The following is a 24,302-nucleotide window of genomic DNA, read 5'->3' as shown; positions in this document are numbered from 1 at the left end:
TGAAAGGTTGCCAAGTTAGATTTGGCATTAGGAATTAGCCAAGATGCTGCATGAGGCACTGTTGTTTCAGGTATAAATTTCCAATCTGGTTGAACAAAGAGAAAATTAAACAAGTTACCCGTAGGGGGCAGGTGCACCCTACTCAAGCCTCTCCAGTCTCAGGTCATGAACCTCTGCCAAATTCTTAAAATTCTTTGGAGCTGGATTTAGGACAATCACCCCAAAGAATTTTTACATTTTTGCTTTTCCACTGAAGATGTCATACAATTATAGTAAAGACAACTCCATTACCCGATTACAGTTTGTAGTAAAGGGAGGCTTATAACTGATCTTTGCCACAATGAATAAAAAGAGCAGAACTTTTGCTATGTAAGTTTATCAGTCCATCAATCTATAAGCCACAGCACCCTATTCAAAAGCCCAGAAAAATCACATTTAATATAAAAATCATGTTTTATACAACCATTTTATTTCTATGAGTGCTTAACTGAATGTCATAGGAAATAAGGAAGATTTATATAGTCATATATTTCTATTAATTACATCACAGAAATATTAATTTGTATGGTAGCAGATTTCCATTTTGTATTTTTTAACATGTCAAAAGTAGCTTAACTCCATGTACTCCCTAACATGCTTTTTCATTTAAAATAGTTGCTTTTTTTTATAGGCTGATGTTTTCATGCATTTTCAGAACAAATGCTCTGATCTTTTTTCATCTAGTAATGTTATTGTGTGTAAATCTTTACAGAGTGTACACAGCCATACTAGTATTACTAGTATGCCTGATCCTTATAAATAAACATGTTGAATTTTGAATATTTCTTTGGGAAGGTAGTCTCATTCTATTCCACGTGGAGTTACTTCTTCTTGAAAAATGAATACTGTGTTACTTTTGGAATATTAGAAGAAATCCATATGATACTGCTGATCATTGTCTTTCTATATATTTTTATGTACTGTCATTGTGTGTCCATACCTACAGAAAGCTTTAAATGGTTTTGACTGATTTTATGTTACTTGCCTGTTTCAGCATACACTGAAAAGCATGCTTGGCTGTTCTGCTTGTAAACCATTCTTTTCAATTTGTTAAGGGCAATAAAGGAAACTCAGGCTTACCAGGTCTAGCAGGTTATCCTGGAGCTCGAGGTCCCAAGGGATTGCCAGGCATGCCAGGGCCCATGGGAGCACCTGGACTAAAGGTAGGGACACACATGGGATCTGGTTATTTGAGTACAGTTTTACTGATATTGCTTATTCCTCACACTGCATTTAGTGGCTGTGGAACCACCACACTGCTGTTAATCATGGGAGTAACAAACAGCAAGTCTTATTTGAAGGGTAAGATTACAAGTTGTGTTTACCACATTTCTATAAACTGTAATGGGGAAATAGAGATCTCATCCATCTGAATGCTATTCCCAACTCCAGAAGCCATCAAAACACTTTGTACTTATTTACTCCATCTTTAGGGTCAGATGTTTCCTGACTTTTATTTCTAAACTTCTGTACCTACTAGAACAGTTGGGATGATTTAAATATCTAAGCAATCTAGTAGCAGAGCATTACCATAACTTCAAGCCTAGTCCCAGGTTTGGGGGCTAATAAGTGTATCTGGGATGTCCATTTATCACGGGACTTAAATTGTTTTTTTCAGCCTTTTCAGTAAAAAAGAAATCTGTGCGTGCTCCATTTTTCAGGCAGATCCAGGTACCTGATATTGGCATATCCTCATATTAATTAGACTCATTTCAGTTTTAAAACAAGCAAACAATGAAACATTATAAATAATTTTCTTCACTTAAAATTGAATTTTTTATCTAAAATCATGATTTTTATCTAATCTCATTTTCATATTGAGATTTTATTGGTAAGCCATTCTTTAAAACCTTAAATTACTTGGAAACTGGAAATACTGTCTTTGTTATCATTTCATGAATATATTTTAGTATAAACTGTATTCATTATTTGCAGTGTTTTATTGCCAATGCCTCCAGTCTGAATTTTACTTCTTTGCCTAAACAATGATCTGTAGGAGGTAGTTCCTGCTTAGAAGTGCCTGCAATCTGAGAAAGGCAAGGAATAGATGAGTTGAGGGGAAACTGTTACCACATATAATACAGAACAAGTATTAATAATGCACATACTGACTCAAACCAGATAACACAAAGGTAAAACCTGGGGAAGAGCATAAGCACAAAGCATGATACCTGCATTTTCAGTCTTTATTGCACCTCAGTAACCTCCTGAGCTAGACATGTCTTCTGTGTATTTGATAGTCCTCGGAGGATTTCTCATGCAGGAACTTGTCTAGTTTCCATTTGAGTCAATGTAGACTTTTAGTCTGACAGCAGAGAGTTCAGCAAGTACACTGTGTCTTCCTCAGAGGATTATTTTTTAAATTTACTTTTAGCCTGTGTATGCTGTATTTAATTTTGTGAATTTTATGGCTTACAGTGGGAGATAGCATAATAGAATTGATCCAACATGTATGGTTTTATGTTTTCAATTCAAGGAGTAGTCAAGTCACATTTACATTTCAGTATATGTTTGATTATTTTCCTGAGGGAAATAAAATGAATAGAATAAGACTATTTCTTAAGGAAAAAGCATGTTCCACACTTCTGACAGGAAACCTGTGTTTACATCTCTACCTTCCATAATGTAATAAAAGATATATTTTCTTCTTATTGACAGGGTGAGAAAGGGCTTCTAGGTCATCCAGGAAAGCGAGGCAAAAGAGGCCTTCCAGGATCACAGGGTGACCAAGGAGCAGCAGGAGACACTGGACTGAAAGGACAGATTGTATGTAATCACAGTGGTTGATGCAAAACAAGTAGTCCAAGAGTTAGCAACGTGAACTAATGGTAAGGATGCCTGCTCCTCTTACAGGGAGAAGATGGAGATCAAGGTTTAATGGGGTTTCAAGGATTCCCAGGTCCAAAAGTATGTGCTCGTTCTTTTCTCTTGGATCATAAGCTATTTACAGAGTGAGAACATTATGAAAGCAAAGAATTAATCAGCTTTAACACTAATTTGTTCAAAATATCTCTGAACTGTTGGAACATGGTAGGCAGAACTGTGTGCTCCCTGTCTAAGGACAAACATTCTGGGTCAGTGCACTTGGTATTTTCACTGTTACTGCTCTTAGAAATGATCTTACTTTCACTGATTGCAAGAGTTTGAAACAAGCTGATAGCTCCTGTCCATGTTTGATTAAATTGTTCCTTTGCATTTTCAGGGTCCTGCAGGGGACATTGGCTTAGTTGGAATTCTGGGCCCCAAGGGTCCAACAGGCCAAGCTGTAAGTGTTTTATTACATGAAAGGGATTGTTAGGATGGTTTGCAAATGGCATCTGTTTTTAACTTAGAGGATAAACTTTTTTCTTAACAAGGCCACAAGCCTCTACCCAAATCTTTATGTCTGAGTCTAGATGCAACTCTGCTCTGGTTACACCATGCAGACAGACACACAAACAGAGATGGGCCCTTAATCTTGAAAGAAAAAAGCAAGCTCTGCTGACTAAGTGTGGATCTCCTAGTGTAATATTATGATTTTGTATTTCTTTGTCTATTGGAGTTGAACATTCTTGATGGCAATTCTGCTGATTGTGTAACTGTGTTCTTACAGCAAAAGACAACAGGGGTCAAACTCTGCCTGCAGTAAGACACAGTGGTGCTCAGGCATTATTGATTAATAGGTAGCCTTTTTTTAATGAACATTTTGTTTTTATCTAAAATGTTCCTAACCTTCATTAGCTCATTCTTCATGACATTCTGCTTTGCTACTCACCAAAAAATGTGGAAATATCGTTAGCATATTTTGCATCCAGTGTGGCATCAAGTGTGAAAGGTTGAAGCATGGGGGCCTTACTACAACATCTTCTCTCACTGCTGCCTTTGCCATCACAGAAATGAATTTGTTCAGTTAACCAGATGCAGCAGCTTTAGGGGACTGTTCTAAGAGCTACTCTATTTTTCTAAACATTCCTATATGAGATAAACACTGGACACAAGCAGTTTGCTCCAAGTGAAATGGAACTGAAAAGTGACATTTTAGCAGCACTTACTGGCAGCCTTACAAGAGTACTTGTGGGCAGTAATATAGCTCAAGTTGTAGCTCAGTAAATATGTGGTCTTTTGTAATCATAGTACTTAAGTTTCCACTGATTTTAGTGCATCAGTTTTCACATTAAAGAGTGTATGGTGACTTTCCAAGCGCAATTATTACAAATTAATAAAATACTTACCTTATTGATTCTGTTTTAAGGTGAACTCAATATTTAGAGAGTATCACCATGATCTTTTGGATATTTGACAGGTCTGTGTGCTGAGCAACTTTAAACCAGGACATGTCATGAGGATTTTCTTCATTTTGGAAACATGGTGAACTAATAAAGTCTTTGCTTGTTTACAGGGATATATTGGCCCTGTTGGTCAAGAAGGCATAGCAGGCCCAACTGGCAGGCCTGTAAGTTTCCCTTCACTTTTGCATAATGTATTTATTTCACTACCCTTTTGTTTAATCCTCTTGTTTTTCAACTAGCACCCTTCTTATTTTTCTGTTTGCAAATAGCAACGAACAGGACCTTCCTTGTTATACCATGCTGGTAAGTTAATGTATGTGACTCCAGCATCTGTAGTACAAACAAGAAAAAAATTACAGAAACCAGTGACAAAAAAGTCATTGCAATGGCCTTCTGCCTAAGTACAGCATGCAGAGGGCACATGACAGGGGCAGTGGGCAAGTCAAGGTATAAAATAGCACACAGTAATTACCACTTGGATATTCTTTCTCAGCCTTTGGTCTGAGATATATCTAGAGAGTATCCACACTCACTTTCAATATAGTTTATTTCTTGTGGGCTGAACTGTCCAGAGTGCCCTTCTAGACACTCTGGGAGTGTCCATGAGCCCTTGTAAGGCTGCTCCAGGTTCTGATGAGGTCCCTGTTACAACTCAAGCATCATTGTGGCCTCTGACAACTTTCAATGCATCCCAGGTTCCCTGCACTGGGGGAGCTCTGCCCTCATCCCTGTTTCCATTTCTGTCACACTCATGGTACCAGAGCCAGATTTGCTTTGCAAGAGAACCCTGTGGCTCCAGACCACCCAACCATGTAAGTCAGGTTTAGAAGCTCTTTTACCATGAAGGTTCCTCTGCCTGATCAAGAAGACTTGGAGTAAATGAAAATGTCTAAAAGTCAAAATAATCATAAAAATAGTAAATATACAATAAAAGTAATAAATGCAAATACTTACAAGTGAAATTGTTTACAAGTGAAGGGGAATGTCCCTTCTGTAATTCTTTCCACTTGCTGGAAAAATCAGTACTTTGTCTTGCTCCATTCTTTCCAATTGCACTGAGGAGAAAAACTTTACAGTTGTGTGCATTTGTATGAAGGTTTTTAATAGATTTCATATTGAATGTAAAAGTTTGCCATTATCATCAAGAAAGCATTTTAGTTGAAGATTACTTCTACGTGTTATGAAACACAGCCATCAAGATGCAAAATTCTTCCAGAGAAGAATTTTAAGATGGTTTCTCATCCTTGGGAACACAATTTAAGTACAAAACCTGACAAAAGTAGGGACAGAAAAATAGTGTCTAATCTCATTATGAGAGTAGAACTAATAACAAAATAAAAACATATATGTGGTGAATGGATTTCAGTGATGGACATTATTGAGTTTTGTTCTTCAAAGATGGTGAAGCACTGATGTGTTGAATGTGGATGAAATTGTGGAGAACACAGCTGATCGATGGATGACACAGTTAAAATTACTGAGATGAAACATACTTGCAAGCTGAAGAACACAGCTTTCCACACATAGGAATTACAAGACGTTTTCAACTAATTTCATTTTCTAGTAGTACAGGAAAATTAAACCCCCAGATCTGTAAATACTTCCACAGATGAGACTGGACTTTTCATGTGAGCAGTATAATTCTCTTGGGTATTAATCTGCTTATTTCAGTCCTAGGCAGCTAGAAAGCATATTGGATTAACACCTGCTCTTTCTTCCAGGGACCAAGAGGTGAAAAGGGCACGAGGGGTGAAATGGTAAGATGAAACAACTTTTGTGCTTTCATTCTTTTGGCTGTGTAAAATCTATTCCTGTGTTACTCTGAATGTGCTCATGCATGCTCTGAATGCCAAGCAGTTGGGTTGTGCTCCTGGAGAGCACTGCCCAAGAAGGCTGCTAGCCTGTGTTAGGAGTCTGACCTCCTTGTTCAAGTTGATTTATGCAGATATGCGCAGTGGGTGTGAGCTGCTGGGCTGGATGGACCCTGTCACACAGCACTCACATCCTCCAGATCTGTCCATGTTCAGAACTAAAGGGAAAACCTTGTGTCACATTTGTTGTCAAAGATCTAGTGCCCCACAGCGTGCAGATGTTCATAGATTTGTATCTTCTTGTCTGGAAAGGAATAGGCTCAGGAGAAGCCCAGACCTGCGGGTGGGTGTCCATGCAATGTATTCCATCTGTAGGAGCCACGGGCAGCACTGATGGGTTATGAATTTGCTGTAGGAGCCACGGGCAGCACTGATGGGTTATGAATTTGCTGTAGGAGCCACGGGCAGCACTGATGGGTTATGAATTTGCTGTAGGAACCGTGGGCAGCACTGATGGGTTATGAATTTTCTGACTTTCATTTTTCAGCAAGAGTCGTACATTTGTGAATGTTTGATTTAATATTAAATTTATGCTAGAGCCAGTAAAGTCTCTAATTATGGCTATGTGAAAAGTCATTAAGTTATCGTACCTACAACAAATATAAACACAAAGTTGATAACTATGATATTACCTTCTTTGACAGATGTATTATTAGTTCCTTTTCCAGTAACTAGCAGATGTTATTTTGTTCCTTTTTCTCTTACCCTGCCTTTCACCCCATCTCACTTAAAATTATTTAGTTTCACTTACTGTATTTTGCTTTTACCAATCACCTCCAAAAAAACCTCAAACTGCCTTATAAAAGTTTTGAAAAATAAATCTGAAATATTCAAAACATTTTGAAGAGCTAAAGCTTGGAATGAATCTTCTTGTCTGTGTCTTGGAGAACTCTCCTCTTTGATTCCAATGCTCTTGAGGCAATTGCTATCTCAGAATAAGAGGAAAACTAGTTTCTCGATTTGCTGTTATCCATCTTAGCTGTCTTTTTCTACTGCTTGTTCATAAGAATTGTTATGACAGCATAGAGCTAAAAATGCTGACACTTTAAAAAGAAATCCAAAAATAATGCTTTAAAAAGCATCCAAAATTATGAACAAGAAACATCTGTTTCCATTATTGGTGCCGTGTTTAAGAAGTTATTTCCTAAAGAAGTTCTTGAATTCATCAAGATGAGCTAATCTAGTAAGACTGTCTTCAGAAGAAGAATGTTTAATTTTAAATCATATACAGTGGCATTACTTTCCTCAAGAAAGGGATTTATTTCCAACTGCTTTCACATACAAAGGAGACCAATTTTTTTTCATCCAACTGTGTATTCTGAGCTTTAATTTATATCTTTAAAATTTATATTGGCATTCTTCCTAGAATCACATAGATTTTAACCTTTTTGTAGTCTATTTAGTTATGTTTTTTAGTCAGTCAGGGTTACAGAGTTCATTACTAGAAAGAAATGTCCTTTTATCCCCAGAGAAACATGGAATCTAAAATCTTCTTATTGAGGCCAGTGGTGATGCACACATTCTTTGTTAAAAATATTCTCTTCAAGAATTTAAAAATTCTTAGAAAACATGAATGTCCTTGGGATTGCTCGTGCTTTCAAAGTTAATCATATGTACTGTTGTATGTAAAATCAGGGCCTCTAGCATTAGTAAAAGATTGGGAATTTAGGCTTTGAACTTCTGTTCAATCAAATGCAGTGATTAAAGAATTAAAGAACACATGAAATTAACTGGTTTAGTCTCTGCTTTTGTTTTTATCAACTGGAATTACACTTTTCTCACTTAAATTCCAAAGCGACCAAAGGTTAAATTAAGTAGATTTGTAAAAGTAATCCGGTACATTCCAGTAAAACATATAGTAATTAACTTAGTTCATGAAAAGTGTAATTTAGCCTTATTTTCTGCTCTGCAACAGAAAGAAAGAACATTGGTAAAATCCCTACTCTGTGCAGTACCATTATATTTTAAAGATTTGTAAAGATAATTGCTATAGCTCTCTGAAGTTTTAATGCATTTAAGAAATGTGATATTCCACAAAGTTGTTCATAAATAGTATTCAGTATTTACCTCTTTTTTTTCCCATGGGTTTCACTGGCAAGGAGACAGTGGATCAAGACAAATGACATACCTGTTTTGCAAAATATCTTAAACTCAGTGGAACAATGCAGGTTTTTATTTTTAAAACATTCAGTTCTCTCTCAGAAACCACTATAAATTTGAACTGCTCTTGTCCCAAGACTTCTTGAGTCTTAAAATGGTGACACATGCCAGGAGCATGGAACATTAACTGAAGCGTTCAGTCATCTAAAAAATGTACTGGAATGTCTAAATCTCAGCATTCAGAACAAGGACATCTATTCATCCGAGCACAGTGGTTACTTAGGGACAAACTGTTGAAGACTTTGTACCTTTTCTTGATTTGGTATTTGCATAATCAAGTCCTGAACCAAGATAAACAAATATATCCTTACAATGTCAATTTTGTTTCTCATTATTGTTTTCCACGCTTTCTCTTTCATTTTATACTAAACACACTTGGCCAAGCATGATCAGACAGGCCAGTAACGCTTTCATATGAGACTGAAGGTATCCTGGAGCAGTCTAACAGCACCTGAGCACCTGAGCTGATTAATTAAATGTGGAGTCAGCCTTCCCAGCTGGCATACAACACTACAGCTCTGTGAAACCCAATAGATTTGCAACAGCTGAGGAACTATTCCAAAATAGTGAATGTAATCTGTGTAAATTCAGATCAGTTTTGTAATAGTGAATAACAACAATGTTTTATGCATATTTAATAGTAATAGGATTTTAAAAAATATTCGAGCTGGGCAATAATCAAACTCAGAAAAGTAGAGAAAGCTAGGTACTTGACACAGAACCCACAGGGATATATCCATATTAGTACTACATATGCTAAAATTACTACTTCTTTTATTTCCATTTTCCAACATTAATGATTAGCATCTTTTATAAAAATGTTAATCATTAAATATCTACCTAAAAGATGGCTTCCAGTCCCTTCTATAGGTATAAGTGGATGAAAAATAGAGTCAGGATGTATCAGTGGAAAAGCTCACAATTCTTACAATCCATGGACCTTTTCTTATTAAGGTCTTCTTGGTTAAGTGTCAGAAAATCATCTATCTAAACATCCAGAAATTGCTTCAGTTTTGAATTTCCTCTGTTCTCCAAAGAACACGTACAAGACATGGATCCTGCCTCAAAGCCATTTACAGTCCATCAACATAGCCTTGCACAGAGCTGGTGCTTGGAATTATATGATGGCCCCACTTTTCACATCCTTCATAATCCAGCACCTGATCCCCTGTGGCGTGGCCGGGGCAGGTGATGTGCAGACACACCTCAGTTGTGCAGCTGCCATTGTAACCCCTTGAGATGCATTCCCTGGCACTACCACATGCTCTGCCTTAGGACCTAAGAACTGATCAATTTGCAGCCTCAGTGACTTAGGTACATTGCTCCTGTCTGGTTTGAGATCCTTTTTTAAAAATACACATGAATGAATATTATATTGAATCTGGTCTTTCTTTAACCATTTCCAGCTGCCCTTGCTATTGGCAGCTTGAGCACAGCCCGAGTTCAGCAGTTGTAGCATGAAGTGACACTCACACAGATCTTGCTTGCTATGAAATCTCACAGCAGAAACACTTGTTATTACTATATCAAGTGATTTACAGCTTAATTCCTATTTGACTAGATCAGTTTCACAACATTTGTCAGTGTGACCACGTCACATCAGATTATTTCTCTTTTGGCAGAGATTTTGTACTGGCATGACCAGACTGACGTATGAGGGATTTTTCTGGAACAGCTTATTGTGCTCAAGTAATTGGTACAAGCAGCACTGACAAAAGAATGTTCTGCTTAAAGTGACTTAGCTGTGTTGAAAGGGTTTTAGTAATTTAAGGTGCAGATCTAGCCCATGCCTTTCATTCCTTCTTTTTTTCTCTCCTTAAGGGCATTGCCACCTATTCTTCTCCTTGTCACCATTTGTGCCATTGTTTGTTACAATAGCTCCTAGAAGCTTTGAGCAGATAGAGCTTGAAGATAAGAATCTAACAGAGACGCAAGTGTCACTGCATATTAATAAATGTCCACAGCCATTCCGGCTTAATGTGAATAGTTCATTACAGAAATAATAATTCAGATGGGTTTATTGTGTTGGAAAGGTCCATGTTCAATCCTAAGGCAGACAAAATCAGATTTACGTGCATTGTAGGCACTGTACACTAGGGAAAAGCAATTCCTTCTCCTCCTCTCCTCTGCAATCATCCTACACACTAAAATGATGCCACTTACAATAAGAAAATAAGGATATAACTTCTTGAATAAAAAGGAAGTCGGCAATATCACTGTAAAACAATGAACATAACATGTTCTGGCTGAAAAATGACAGTGCTGATAAATTAAACTGATAAAAGCCTGGCACATACTCATTTATTAAAGTGGATCAGTTCGTTTCTTGCAGTTAGTCATAACATTATTTGCAATGTGTTTGTGATTATTTACCCCTTCTAGTACTTATCTTGCCAGAATACATATAACACTGACACACTGTATAGCACATTATATATTAATACTTTCTCTGACTTTTAATGTTTCCTTCATATCAGAAGTAATTGGAGAAACAAGGAACCAAACAACATTATACACATTGGGACATTTTTATGGTTTAATAAATACATAAATGTAAACCCAGGGATTTTAATGTAGAACTGTTGTATTCTGTCTCCATTTCCTCTAGGGGCCTCAGGGAAGGCCGGGCCAGCCTGGACCACCTGTAAGTACATAAAAACCTGTGCTTGTATTTTTTCCATTTTGATTGCACTGTATAAAGATCTGAAGCTCCTAATATCTGTTTTTTCCCATTTTCCAGGGACCACCTGGACCGCCAGGACCAAGGGTAAATTCTGTAACAACCCTAACCTACAATATAGTGCTTTATTGAAAGTGAAAATAACAATATTCTCTTCAAATGTACTTCTTGTTCCACTGCTCAAATAATTTACCACCTGCACTTTTGTATATTCTTGTTCATTTTTTGATATACCTGCTTTTTAGAAACAAGTGGATCTCAATGCTGCTGTTCAGGCTTTGTTTGAGTCCAATGCTGCCTTGCAGATGGAGGTATATATTTAAATGTATTTACATTATCATTCAGGGAATGCAATTATTATTTTATTTTCTGAGGACATAACAGGGTTTCTTTTCAAAGACTTAGTTTAAATTAATAATGGACAGTGAGTAATTATAGAGTTTAATGAAACATGCTAGGATTTATAAGATATAGTTGAAATTAAGAGAAGCATCGAGACTTCTACCTTTTGTCATGATTGGTAGTAATGGAAATTTACTGACTATCACATATGGTGGACTGTATCTGTTCAGACACAGATAACAATAGTGGCATTTAGGATTTGATCCCAAAAAAATTGACATATGTGTGTCTGGCTGCATTGGTTGCAAGAAAATCCCATACATGGGTGAAGTCAAATAAATTTGCCTATATATTTTTAGGCTAAGCCTAAGAGTAGCTTTCACTATTTAAAACTGGAAACCTCTAAGTTTACTTTAAAAGTGCACCAATTTTTCCTTTTATTCCTTGTATCCGTATTTTTATGTCAATATATCATAATGACAAATTTGCATGACCTAAACCTGCCTTAACATCACTGCTCTTGACAGTTTTAATAAAATGTCCTAATTTGTTTATCGGGATTTGTTACCCTTGGGTTGTTTTACATGGCTGATTGCATTCACATAAACACTTTGATTCTGTCTGGTGTTCAATGGCCATTTGACATTTGACTCTTACTGCCTATACTGTTGTGACACTTCTTTGTGCTAACACGTTTGCTAATGGCCCTTGGCAGAAATACCAGAATACTGAAGTCACTTTACTAGATCACAGTACAGAGATATTCAAAACACTCCACTACCTTAGCAATTTACTGCACAGCATCAAGAACCCTCTTGGCACACGGGACAACCCAGCACGCATCTGCAGGGATTTGCTGAATTGTGAGCGTAAAGTGTCAGATGGTAAGTGCCACTTCCACACAAATACCTTCAAGAAGTGTTGCTTCCAAATGTTGCTTTCTACATTAAAATTCTGATTGGATAGATTTAATGGTTTCATTCTTTTTTATTGTATTCTCTTGCAGCGTGCCTGTCACAAATATATTTATTTCATCTTTAGGATAAAATGTCTGAATTTTAAAGGTGGAAGTATGCAGCTATCTAATATTATATAAATATTAGACAGATTATATCTGTCAGTGAACAGCTGTATCCTGAAAATTGGAAACTGAATGCAATTTTGTGATTTGAAGTTTTCCAAGTATTTATAGCTAATCTTGCAATGAATTTTGTGTGGATCAGATTCTAGATTCCTAATGAGAAAGTTGCATACCATACATTACCACTGTCAGATACACTGAGAGTCATTGTATCTCAGAAGTTCCTGAATCAATATTTCAAATAAAAAACCCTCCTATTTAAAGCTGTAATGTCAGTGTAATTATAGTCAGAAGTGGTTTATTATAGTAATTTTTCTCAGTGTCTCTTATAGGTGAAAACATTTTCCCCTTCCTTTTCTTTCATTTCCTTGTGAAGGTGTGGTGATACGTAATATTTGCCAAGAAGTATGAATATTTTAGCAAATTGCTTAGTAGTAATTATATTTTGGTTTTATTTTCTGTCTGGAAATATATACTAATAGGAAAATACTGGATTGACCCAAATATTGGATGTCCTTCTGATGCCATTGAAGTTTTTTGTAACTTCACTGCAGGTGGTCAGACATGTTTAACACCACTGTCTGTGACAAAGGTATGCATTGCTTCTAGAGACATTGTGTCTGTGCTTGAACTCTAAACAAATGCATGATTATTTATTTAACTCATTAAACAGAGTTATATTTCAGGGGGGCATTATTGTGCATCTTTGTGGAAGGACATGTTATATATTCTGGTACAGAAGTTACAGATTTTCTGGAGACAATATATGTTAGTAATTCTCACTGTGTTCATTTTCTCACCTATGCTGATAGAATTATTTTGTTTTGCTTTATACTTTCTCATACAAGGCATAAAAATAAGTCTGAAATACTTCTAAGCTACATTGGTATCTCATCATTCAGGGCACCTAAGTGTAGAGATGCTGAGGTTGTTACAATAGAAAGGATGAAAATTATTACTGCTTTCCAACACTTAGGCACTTTTAAATGCCATTAGGGAGGGACTAGCTTTCTGTACATCATTAGTTCATGTGCCTCTTTACATGTAGTTCTTGAACTCTTGGGAGTAGAACTTTGGGAAATTCTGTATATACACTGTAGTCATTGAAGAGCTTCAGAAATACTGCTGAAGTTCACATATGCATTCCTACATTTGGAAGGTCCCTGAATATGAAATAGTCTTAGAGAAATTCTTCTTGAATAATGAGTTATTATATTTTCTGTCTAAAATCAAAATATACTCATGAACTTTTGCATTTGTAATGGACTATCAGTATTGCCAGAACCTGTGGTCTAAGAAGACTAAACAGCAGAGTGATGTGGCTTCAGTTGAAACATTGCTGCTGATTATACCTTTGTTTGAAACACAAAAGTATTTGTTTAGTTTCCATATTTAAAAATACTGTTTTCTGACCAGCTGTGCTTCAGCAATGTTATAAGCATCAGCAAATGTTTATATTTAAGCTTTGAAAATGTCCTATGAGAGCTTCTGTTTATAGTAATGACTGTAATAGAACCTAACATCCCTGCTGAGGAATGCAAATCATGCTCTTTGGCATTAACCCCAATGTAGATAAACATGTATACATGCTCCTGTGCCTGGACACCACACTTCCATGTCCATGGCACTTTGTGTCGCTGGGGCAATTCAGCACAGTCCAGCTGTAAGTCTAACAATGCTCTTCTCTTGGAATTTAGCTGGAGTTCGGTGTTGGAAAAGTGCAGATGAACTTCCTTCATTTACTGAGCTCAGAAGCAACCCACAGCATCACAGTCCATTGTCTAAACACCCCGATGTGGGGATTAAGTAAAGCAGGTGGCCGGAAGACATCAGTTACCTTCAAAGGATGGAATGGTCAAATATTTAAAGCAAATACGCTACTTGAACCTAAAGTGCTCCTGGATGAATGCATGGTAAATACCTTTTAGGTCCACATTATTAAAGCCATGATAGAGGTACTGTTTAGACATTACTAACCTTCTGCATATAAATAATAATCATTTAGATTCACATCAGTTAAAGCTTGCTTCTTTACATAGCTCTGCATATGCCAGCCTTTAGATACTGAATTCACCATCTCTTCAAGGGTAGAAGCAATTGCAGTGATACAGGGGTGTCTGTACTTGCTATTTGCATTGTGTCTCGTGTTTTGACACTGTACAAAGACACTTCAGAAATAGGAGGTCCTCCAGGAAAATTTAGAAAGTTACCCTCAAAATGAAAATTCAGGCGTCAGAAATGGCATTTGCTAAATTACACAGTTTCTTTAGGAACTGCTGAGAGAAGAAATGGTGCTGTGCACTACTTCTCTTTCACTCTGTAAGCACTATTTTCATTTGTGTTTTGAAGCTCATCATTTATATGACTCATATGCTTCTCCTGTGCGTTTCAGATTGAAGATGGCAGCTGGCGTAAGACACAGTTCTTTTTTCACACTCAGGACACGAATCAGCTTCCAGTTGTTCAAGTTAATGCACTTCCTCACCTCAAACCAGGACAGCAGCACTTCATAGAAAGTGGCTCTGTATGCTTCCTTTAAGACTTCTGTCCTAGGTTTCTTGTTACATCAACATGGAGTAGCTGCACAGATTGAATACAAAAGTAATGATCCATTGCAGGCAAAATTACTAGGAAACTGAAGAATAATTTCATGTGGTGTTGGTTAAAGAACCTCAGGAAGAAAAAGACTTCCTCCTAAGGAGAAATGGCATTGAAAAATAAAAGAAAGAAAGAAAGAAAGAAAAGACTATAGCAATTTTCATAAAGTATTTAAAAATAAATTTCTTGGTGCTTTCTTGCATAATTTTCTGGAATGGAGTATCTGAACATGGAGTTTTTCAGGACATCAAGTGTTCTCTTTAACAGCACTGCACAAAAACCATCCTGAGGAAAGCTGGAGACATATGATACTAAGGAGCAAAACCTGCTAATGCTCCTAAATGTGCAATAGCTTTTATATGAAAAGTCATGAATCATGTCACAATACAGTACAATACGTCTTCTTTTCTTAAACATTGTTTTATTCCAGTCCTTCATGGACACACGCATCTGAACAGATGGCACACTACCTCTTTTGTGTTTCCTGTCCATGTTGCCTTGGTGCTCTTCATAACACAGGGTGCTTGTGGCCTTAGCAGAGATTATTTGAGTTTCTTTTTATCTTTCAGACTGTATGTGCTGGTTACATCAGGATATGTTTCTGTTGTAAAAGTACTTATTTTAAACCGTTGGTCACATACTTCACATAATGAAAACATTATTTATGTGGATTTCTTGTTTAAAATATTTTTGTGTACTATTTTGGAAATGGTGTATAAGACAGCATATTGTATATGATGCATATAGTCAGAACAGTTTGCGTTACAGCCATTGTAAAAATCATTGTAAGAAGAGCTACCTAAAGTAGTTTTGATCTTTAAATTCTGTATTTCAGTTAACATTGCTAATGCCAAAGCCATCTTAAGATGATATATTCTGTATATATTTTGTAACTTCTGAAGAAATCTACCAAGCGTGTCTTCTGAATGGCTACTGTTAAATTATAATCAGCATTTCATCCTCTTAGAAATGTCTTTGTTTTGAAAAATTTATTAAATCATTTTTGGGTTTTAAAATAAAGCCTAAAATGTTCATTGAAGTTTTTTTAGTAAAAAAGAACAGTTTTACCACTAGGAAAAGCATTCTTTATATTGATGTGCCTCTATCTATTATCAATTCAAAGTGTGCTCAGGAGTACACAGCAAGGTGATACTGGACTGTACTTAGGGAAGCCCAGGAGTGTTCAAACAACATGTCTGTCTTCATCTGCAGGAAAACAACCACCAAAGTATAATAAAATAAGCTTCCAAGCTATCTCTTTGTCTTTTACTATTCTGTTTCATATTGTAGAGGTCATTCTTAGAAATTATGAAAATCCTCTAGAAGGGCACTTTTCTTAGGTGGCAGTGCTTCTCTTGCCAAGGGGAAATGCATATGCTCTGTGCCATGGAATACTGCCAGAGGGACAACGTTTGCTTTTACAAAGTAATGTATATGAACATCTCATCTTACATTTTGTATCAAAGCATCATTTTTGACCATTTTGAGAAAAATCTGATAAAACGAAAAGCAAAGCAAGATTACGGAAGGATGAGAAAATGTCTCACTTTATGATTATGATTTGACATTTGGTCTTAGTTTGGCTTTGGAGGTGATGCTTTGGCAAATGCTTGGGGGTATTTTGTAAGATTATAATTTTTTAGAAAACGTCTGCTTCATGTATATTTTTATTCATCTCATTGCCCTATTTTGGGGAGTTCTTCATCTCAGAAACTACCTATTTTAAAAGCATGGAGTTTATAAAGCTGCTCGGATGTGAGTATGTGCATTTCCGTAGTTGAGGCAAAACCGCACATCCCACGCAGAGAGCGGGGACGGCGGCGGCAGCGGGACACGGACAGGTAAGGAGCGGTGTCCGGCGTCACCTGGCTGGGAGTGCCGCGCCGGGGGGCGGAAGGGTCCGATTGGCAGCGGCTTGGGGGACACCTTCTCTGTGCTCCGGAAAGCCTCCCTGGCTGGGACATCGGCCCCGGAGCCCCGCCAGTCCCGGAGCCCCGCTGGTCCCGGAGCCCCGCCAGTCCCGGAGCCCCGCTGGTCCCGCAGCCCCGCTGGTCCCGCCGCTCCCGGCCCGCCGGGTCCGGGGGGCCTCGTGTGGCTGCGCTGGGGCTCGCGGCCGGCAGGCGGCGCCGCCGCGCAGCACAGGCCGCGCATGCCCCGTGAGGCCCCGCGGCGCGGCCATGGCGGAGCTGGACGGGCCCGGCAGCGCCGGACGGGCGGCGGGCGGCGGGAAGATGTCCCTGCACAGGTACGGCACGGCGGCGGCAGCGGCCGCACGGTGTTCGGGAGCGCCTTCCTCGGGGCTGGCGAGTGGCCCTGTGCCCTGCTGGGGCTGCTCCCGTACGGATGAGGCCCGAGCGAGCGAGGGGCCGCGCGGGGGGCGGCTCGCTGGAGCGGTGATGGGCAGGGGGCACCGCGGACATCCTGCAGAGCAGGGAACGGGAATCCCTGTTCAGAGCAGTCCCCGCTGCTGGCTTGCAGTGTTTGAAACCCTTTTTTCCGGTTCTTAGGAAGATTTTTGTGCTGCTCATTCACAGAGCTCGTCATTGCTGGGCTTGTCCTTCAGGCCCTCGCTACCAGCAAGCAGCGAGCACGTGGTGGGGAGAGGAAGAGAGACGGGTTAGGCTGACATTTATCCCCTAGTAGTTGAAAATGGTGCGTTTGTGCTATTCTCGAAAACTACTGATGTGAGGGAAATTGTTGTTGTTTCTCTTTTCTGTTTGTCAGATTTAAAATAAGTGATTATTTCAGTTGACATATCAATGGGGGAGATTATTTCAGTTGACAATCAAGAATGGGAGAAACATCTGTTTTAATAGCCTAGGTAAAAATATATGGTCATATTTATAGAGGAATTTAATTTTTCACTGATACTTATTAGTTATATTGATAAGCCTTACACATTGTGCCTGAACGGTTCCCTGCCTTTGGAGTTTGCACTACTGACAGCCAGAAGTGGTTTGGCTTGTGACCATGTTGTCATGCTCTTTTTGTTCCAGTGAAAAAATGGGATGCATTGTTCAGGGTTTAGTGTGAATCCTTGAAATTTATTTTCCGTCTGCCTAAAACTGGGAGTGTTATAAGCCAGCATGGTATATTGCACATTGCAGGTGATGATAAAGGAGAAAAGCACTGATACAACCAGGCCACAAAGCATTAACTGATTAAGGCTATGTTTCTAGCTCTGCAGTTAGCATGTGGGTTTTTTTCTTTCAAGCATCTACAGTGTTTTAATGTGTGTATGTTTGGAGATACTTCCCATAGCTTGTGTTGTTTTGTCTGCCACCTTTCCTAATCCAGAGTGTTTGTATTTTTTCTTTCTCCTTTGAAGGTGCACTTACAATAGCTTTTCCTGAAAATACTCAGGAGTGGCCTAGTGCCTGGTTTTTGAGCAGGCACTCTCATAGGCCAGTTAGGTGCAAAAATGCTGCCTTACTGAGAAGTGTTTTTTACTTCTTTCAGGTGTGAAACCTGTAGCAAAGAAGAAGCTAAGTACAGATGTCCACGATGCATGAAATATTCGTGCAGGTATCTGTTATCTGAACTAAATAGTCTCGGTTATTTTCCCCATTCATGTGCTGAACATGTTAATTTTTTTTTTTTGTCGTTTCAGCCTGTTGTGTGTAAAGAAACATAAGCTTGCCCTGAGCTGTAATGGAGTCAGGGATAAAACAGCATTTGTCTCTGTAAATGAATTTACTGACTTGAACCTTCTGAGTGGTAAGAACATACCCTGTGTGTTCTAAAACTCCCTGTTTTTACTAGGCTGGCCCTACATTTTTCTTTGTTCTATTTAACCTGCAGATTATCGTTTCCTGGAAGACGTAGGAAGGACAGCTGACGCTGCTGCTCGACACTGTATTGTGCATAGTCCAGCAACTAAAAGACTGGTAAGATTTTGATTTTCCTTTTGCTCTGTTGGAGTTAGGGTTGGCTACCTTTGAATTCCAGCTGAGGCAGTGCCAACCCAGATTCCAGATCTGGTACCTCTTTTATGAAGGTATGAATGACCCTGAATTCTAGACCCAGAAATCAGAAGGAGTCTCTAGGTTTATGCAGCAATAGTATTGATGGCTACATTCAGTTGATTGGAAGAAAAGATCACTAACAATTCTTAAAATTTATGCATGACCATTCTTGCTGTTGGATAATAGATGTGTGTTAAGAAAGTCTGAATGTTTCCTTGTACCTCCACAACTTTAAATTTTTTAAGTACACACTTCTCAGGTGGATTTATTAATCACCTAAAAATTGTTATGTGGTTCCCTATATACCGAATGAAGACAGCTAGAGCTCTTCAAAGGCTAAATTTAAGCGAGAGTGATATAAAAGCCAGCCTCCTAAGGGAGAAGGACTTTTTGCTGAAGCTCTTTCAGCAGCCAAACACACTCCCCAAACTAAAAACAATGAATGAACAAACAAAACCCGAAAAAGCCCAACCAACTCTACTCCAAAATATTTTGACTTATTGATAAATCACAAGAAGGCATCAGGGCCATTTTGTTTTCTGGTCTTGTGAAGATATCTTGAAATATAGCCCTAAACTCAGGACTCACACTGATGACAGAATAAATTCAGAAGACTCCAGCTTCCTCTCTGGCTGGAGTCATATTCCATGTGTGTATTTAGCACCATGATGTGCTGAAACTGTGTGCTGAAGATGGTGAGATGCTGCATGGGTGGCAGTTTTAGGGGTGTGGTACTGGGATGTTAATGGGATGATGCTCTTTGCTACCTTCAAATCAGAATTTGGCAGTGGCTGGATGGTGCTTGTGTATCCATTCTCCCAATAGGGTTGTAGCCCAAAAAGCAACCTCGTACACCCACAATGATCACATTGTGACTTTCATGGTATGTTAAAGAGCTTCTGCTATGAGGAGGACATTGGCATGTTCTTTTTTAATGGTAGAAAACTTAAAAAAATGTTTCAGAGAGTTTCTAGGCTCACTTCATTTTTTTCATTCAGGATGTTTTTTTAAAAATTCAGAGTATTTCACTAAATATGGCCTTTTCTATAGTATTCTCATAATTTCTATCAGCTTTTCATTGTTCAATTTTCAGGACGTTTATATAGTCAGATTTTTTTTTATGTTTTTATTTTTTGCTAGTTATACTGCTTGAGAAACAAAGCTCGAGGGTGTAATATTGAGCTAAAAACACTGCCTGTTGGATTTACAAAAAGAAGAGAAAATTCTACCACCTTCAATTCCATGTGAGTCTTCAGTTGGTTACAGTCAGCAATATCTAATTTTCACTGAGCATGAGAATTTGCGTTCATACCAATATGCTTGCTTCAAAATCTGTTAGATGAACCTTTTTTTGGAAAAGCTGTTTAATATTTCATGCATTATGTTTTCATTTTCTTTGGGTTCTTTGACCTCAGTTTAACAGCTTACATAATTCATGCTTTATTTTGAAAAATGCTAACACTGAGTAAAACGGTAGGAGGAATCAGTGCTGTTGTGGTCTTTTAAGTAACACTTAGGTTTTTTGCTGGAAAAAGAAAATGTTTCTTTGGAGGTTTTATGATAGAGGATTGATGTAGAAAGCTTGCACAAATCCCTGTCTCTGAAAAGGCTGGCTTCAAATCTGAAGAGATCCTTCAGTACTTGAGTTGCATTCTGTGATGAGAGTTGCTATGCTAGAAAATGGGAATGTTTGATGCAGCACAGATTAGAGACAAGTGCAGACAGATACAAATTCAGGAAGAAGGCTAAGGAAAATTTAAATATATCTTCCTTTATCCAGTCTGTGTTTTTTCTCTGATATCCAGAGATTGTATTTTAAAGTATTTTCACAGTAAAAATGAAAGAACATACGAAGTATTTCATTGTGACAGGAATCAGGTCTGCAGTTCAACTCAGTGATATGCTGGGGTCAAATATAAATGCCTTCTGAGCTTCTCACAGCAGTGACATCCCTGATGGCTCACATCCCCCAGATGGCCCCTTTCCTTGTTTTGTTCATGGTCTCAGTTTGGTAGCAATTTCTGTTTTCAGGATGCATTTTCCCTGTGCTCCAGGAGCTGTGCACTCCACGGTGTCAGTCTCTGGCTGGCCACCAGAGGTCTGTCTCTGACAGAGTAATAACACACCTGGAAACTGCTCAACACACCCACCCGGATCGTTTAGGCTGGTTTTTTTAGGGAAAAACGTGGGGGGGGGGGATTTGGTTTTGCACGTTGAGTAGATTTTAGCAGAACTTTGGGCATCAAATAGGTGTAGAAGTGTAACCTTTTAAAGTTACATATTTTACCAGTTCTGTTAGAGAAAACCCAGACTGAACCAATGGAAAGAAAGGAAAACTGAGGCATTTTCTCCTCCCTCTGCCCTCAGTTTTATGGGTCTCCTCTTAGAACAGACCAGGTCTCCTCCAGACCTTGCCGAGGTTGTCTCCCTCTGTACTGACTTCCCTGTCTTTGGCTGCATGCTCTACTTATACAGATTCCTTCTACTAGTCTCATGCTGCAAAAGGTATCTCAGATTCAGAGCTGAGTTTTACTTTAGTGGGGAATTTCCTCAGTGATACAGATAAAACAACATAAACACACTTTAAAAGTACGGGGAAAGGAGCAGCCCTCAAGAGCAAGTGCAGGAAGCCCAGGAATGCTGGGATCAGTAGCTAAGAGGACAGGAGGGGCACAGACACAGGGAGGTTTGACACCTTTAGGAAGATCTTAGGCATGGTACAGTGTTGTACTGACAAGACGTTTGCCTTCCTGTACTGTTTTCTTTTTCCTCCTGAAAGCCTTTTTGGATACACACTGAAGTGTAGCTTGCATTGGGGACAAATTAAATTTTGAGCAGATTATGCTTTCATGTGTTTTTTGTAATTCTTGTTGTTTTAACAGAAGAAGTAAAAACTAAGAGAATGGGGCAAGGAAGGTGACTTCTTGGCAAATAGGCATGGAAATATTTCACAGGTTTTCTGGTAGACTGCCCTACTGATAGGTGTCATTCATAAAATCCTGGGGACCTTCTGCTGTTGCTGTGAAATGGTATCTTCTCTGGGACTTTTACATCCCACCAGAAAGGACTTGATAATATTCTCTGTCTTGAAGAACATAGAAAATCACTGTCCTTTTCGTGCAAATACTGTCCAAGTGTATGGAACATGCTCAGTGATTATTGCACACAGGATGTATTTCCTCTCTATTGCTGCTACTGTTATTCACACAGCAATGGGCTGTTTTAACTCAGTGATGCAGATGAAAAATTAATGTCTGGTTTTTGGAGTGTTGGGTTTTTTTCTGAATGTTTGGCTTAATTTTTTAATTGGCATGTTCTGCCTACTCTCTTCAAATGGGTTCTAAGGATCAGGTTTGGTCAAACCAGTGATTATCAGGCATTTAGCACCTGTGTCTTGGGACTTCATGACACCCATAACATTTTGTTGGATATCACATTGAAATGAGGTAAAGCTGTGCAAATAATTGTATATCCATTATGTGAGCTTAGCACCTGACAGTGCTCAGGGTCTGGTGTGTCACTCCCCCGTAGATGTGAGCCCCTTCTCATGTGGTCTGTAAATCGAGATTTGTAGACAGATTGCTCCAGAGGGTGGAGGCTGGAAGCTGTTCAACATCTGTGCGTGGAAAACTGAGAACAGGCTTCTCCCATGTTCTTTTGACACTCTCCCTTGTGAGCCAAGCTCTTGGGCAGTACAAGGCAGGAATGAGAGTAGGCCAAAACTAGGAAGTACAAGATGTATTCTTGTGTCATCTCCTGCCTGTGCCAGCGCTGGAGCACAGATCAGTGTTGTTTTGATGTGTTAACCACACTCTCCATTTCCTGGATTCCATGGGTTTGTTTGCTAAACCCAATGTTGTGAAAGCATATGTGTCAATGCTGGGCAGCACATGGATTAGACTTATGTGTAATATTGAATACCTAGGTTATGGAGGGTCATTTGAAAGTAGTGTTTGAGTCCAGAGTGTGAACTCATGGTGCATCTGACTTCTTATTAAATTATTTTTAAAGTGCTGCTTCACCCTACATTTCCTGTGGTGCCCTTATTTTCAGTCCAGCAAGAGTTTCCCACTGGATACATTCAGCCATAGAGTTGATGGGGTGAATTGCTGGGATAGGAGGCCTCTGGGAAAGGAGTGAAGGATGAGGCCAGGCTGAAACCAAGGGTGGGAGCAGCAACTGGGAATCTCCAGCCAGCTGACTGAATGAGAAGAGGGGAATGAGCTTGCAAGTCCGTGGCTCCTGTTCCCTGGCAGGAGATGCTGTAGTGAGACACTGGAATGGGGCAGTGCAGTTCCCTGAGCTCTGCAGCTTGTGCTGCCCTGCTCCAGCCCTCCCTGCTGCTTGCACTGTCACAGACATCTCCAGTCAGCTTCCTCCACACTCCATGCACAGCATACCTCACAGACAAAATCCTTTTTACCTCTCCTCCCCACCAAGAGGGGCCAGAGGACTACAAACCTCCCTTGCAGCAGGCATGCTTGCAGCCTGGGAGCATTTGGTCAGAGGGATATATATGGGAGAAGGAGGAAGTTTTTGCATTACCTCTCCTCTTCGATGTAATTATGAGAAAAAAATACAATGTGGAGATGTGGGATTAGCATAATTTAGGAGATCATTAGTGTTACAGTTTGAGGTACGCCTGGAAGTTCTAAAATGTCAGCTCTAATCCTCAGCTAGGTAGAGATAATTAACATTATTGTTTGAAGTGTTGATTTTGAGAATATAGCAAGGAATTTTCTGAGCTGGGTTTATTATTACACTGCTGGAGCTGTTAAACTTGAATTTAGTTGTTACTTAGTACATAGGTTTGCTTGATTTCTTGGACCCATGTAGAAGAAAGTTAAGCTGCTAAAGGAAGTTGAGGAAGGCAACATTATCCAAGACTATAGAAGCTGAATGCCCAGTTTCAATTAAACTTCATTTCATTCTGAGAGAGTAGTGGGTATTGTCAGATGAAAGGATAACTGGTCTATCATTAAACTTCATGTCCTTTTAATCACTCTTATGAATTCAAAATGAAAGAGATGGGAAATACTACAGTATTTGCACTTTGATGTAAGATATCCTATACACTAGTATCTTAAGAGTACTAGTTGCTAAATTGAAACAAAATTGTGAATGAATCACTATCTTTGACAGGCTGGCAATGAAATACTTCTGTAGAGCCAGAACTGCAGCTGATGTCTTAAGATGTGATTAATTTAGAATTTTTGTTAATAAATATTTTAGTTTGCATACATATATACATACACATTTACAAACACCTTCTAAACATGTTTAAAACTGTTTTATTCT

General features: G+C 38.7%; 2 protein-coding genes across 3 annotated transcripts in view; both read left to right on the top strand.

Annotated features, from left to right (window-relative positions):
• COL24A1 (collagen type XXIV alpha 1 chain) overlaps nucleotides 1–16,293 on the top strand; it is a 125,700-nt gene extending 109,407 nt beyond the window's left edge. Inside the window, exons 48-60 of one of the 2 annotated variants that reach the window (XM_014883174.2) lie at nucleotides 1,095–1,202; nucleotides 2,698–2,805; nucleotides 2,893–2,946; nucleotides 3,242–3,304; nucleotides 4,418–4,471; nucleotides 6,029–6,064; nucleotides 10,947–10,982; nucleotides 11,079–11,105; nucleotides 11,264–11,329; nucleotides 12,076–12,244; nucleotides 12,924–13,033; nucleotides 14,139–14,354; nucleotides 14,834–16,293. In XM_014883174.2, coding sequence (XP_014738660.2) covers nucleotides 1,095–1,202; nucleotides 2,698–2,805; nucleotides 2,893–2,946; nucleotides 3,242–3,304; nucleotides 4,418–4,471; nucleotides 6,029–6,064; nucleotides 10,947–10,982; nucleotides 11,079–11,105; nucleotides 11,264–11,329; nucleotides 12,076–12,244; nucleotides 12,924–13,033; nucleotides 14,139–14,354; nucleotides 14,834–14,980 — 1,194 coding nt within the window. In that variant the 3' untranslated portion in view covers nucleotides 14,981–16,293. Of the gene's footprint in view, nucleotides 1–1,094; nucleotides 1,203–2,697; nucleotides 2,806–2,892; nucleotides 2,947–3,241; nucleotides 3,305–4,417; nucleotides 4,472–4,576; nucleotides 4,611–6,028; nucleotides 6,065–10,946; nucleotides 10,983–11,078; nucleotides 11,106–11,263; nucleotides 11,330–12,075; nucleotides 12,245–12,923; nucleotides 13,034–14,138; nucleotides 14,355–14,833 lie in introns of those variants that run through there. The other variant, XR_015805403.1, reaches the window with a different exon arrangement.
• An 892-nt stretch (nucleotides 16,294–17,185) lies between these two features.
• The window catches only part of ZNHIT6 (zinc finger HIT-type containing 6), a 32,650-nt gene continuing 25,533 nt past the window's right edge, over nucleotides 17,186–24,302 (top strand). The window contains exons 1-5 of the mRNA XM_014883162.2: nucleotides 17,186–17,284; nucleotides 18,499–18,564; nucleotides 18,650–18,756; nucleotides 18,841–18,926; nucleotides 20,145–20,248. Coding sequence (XP_014738648.1) covers nucleotides 17,217–17,284; nucleotides 18,499–18,564; nucleotides 18,650–18,756; nucleotides 18,841–18,926; nucleotides 20,145–20,248 — 431 coding nt within the window. The 5' untranslated portion in view covers nucleotides 17,186–17,216. The remainder of the gene's footprint in view (nucleotides 17,285–18,498; nucleotides 18,565–18,649; nucleotides 18,757–18,840; nucleotides 18,927–20,144; nucleotides 20,249–24,302) is intronic.

This window comes from Sturnus vulgaris, chromosome 9, assembly GCF_052056855.1.
Source record: "Sturnus vulgaris isolate bStuVul1 chromosome 9, bStuVul1.hap1, whole genome shotgun sequence".
Taxonomy (NCBI): Eukaryota; Metazoa; Chordata; class Aves; order Passeriformes; family Sturnidae; genus Sturnus; species Sturnus vulgaris.
Note: the sequence above shows the minus strand (reverse complement) of the source record. Positions and strands in the feature narration are given on the sequence as shown.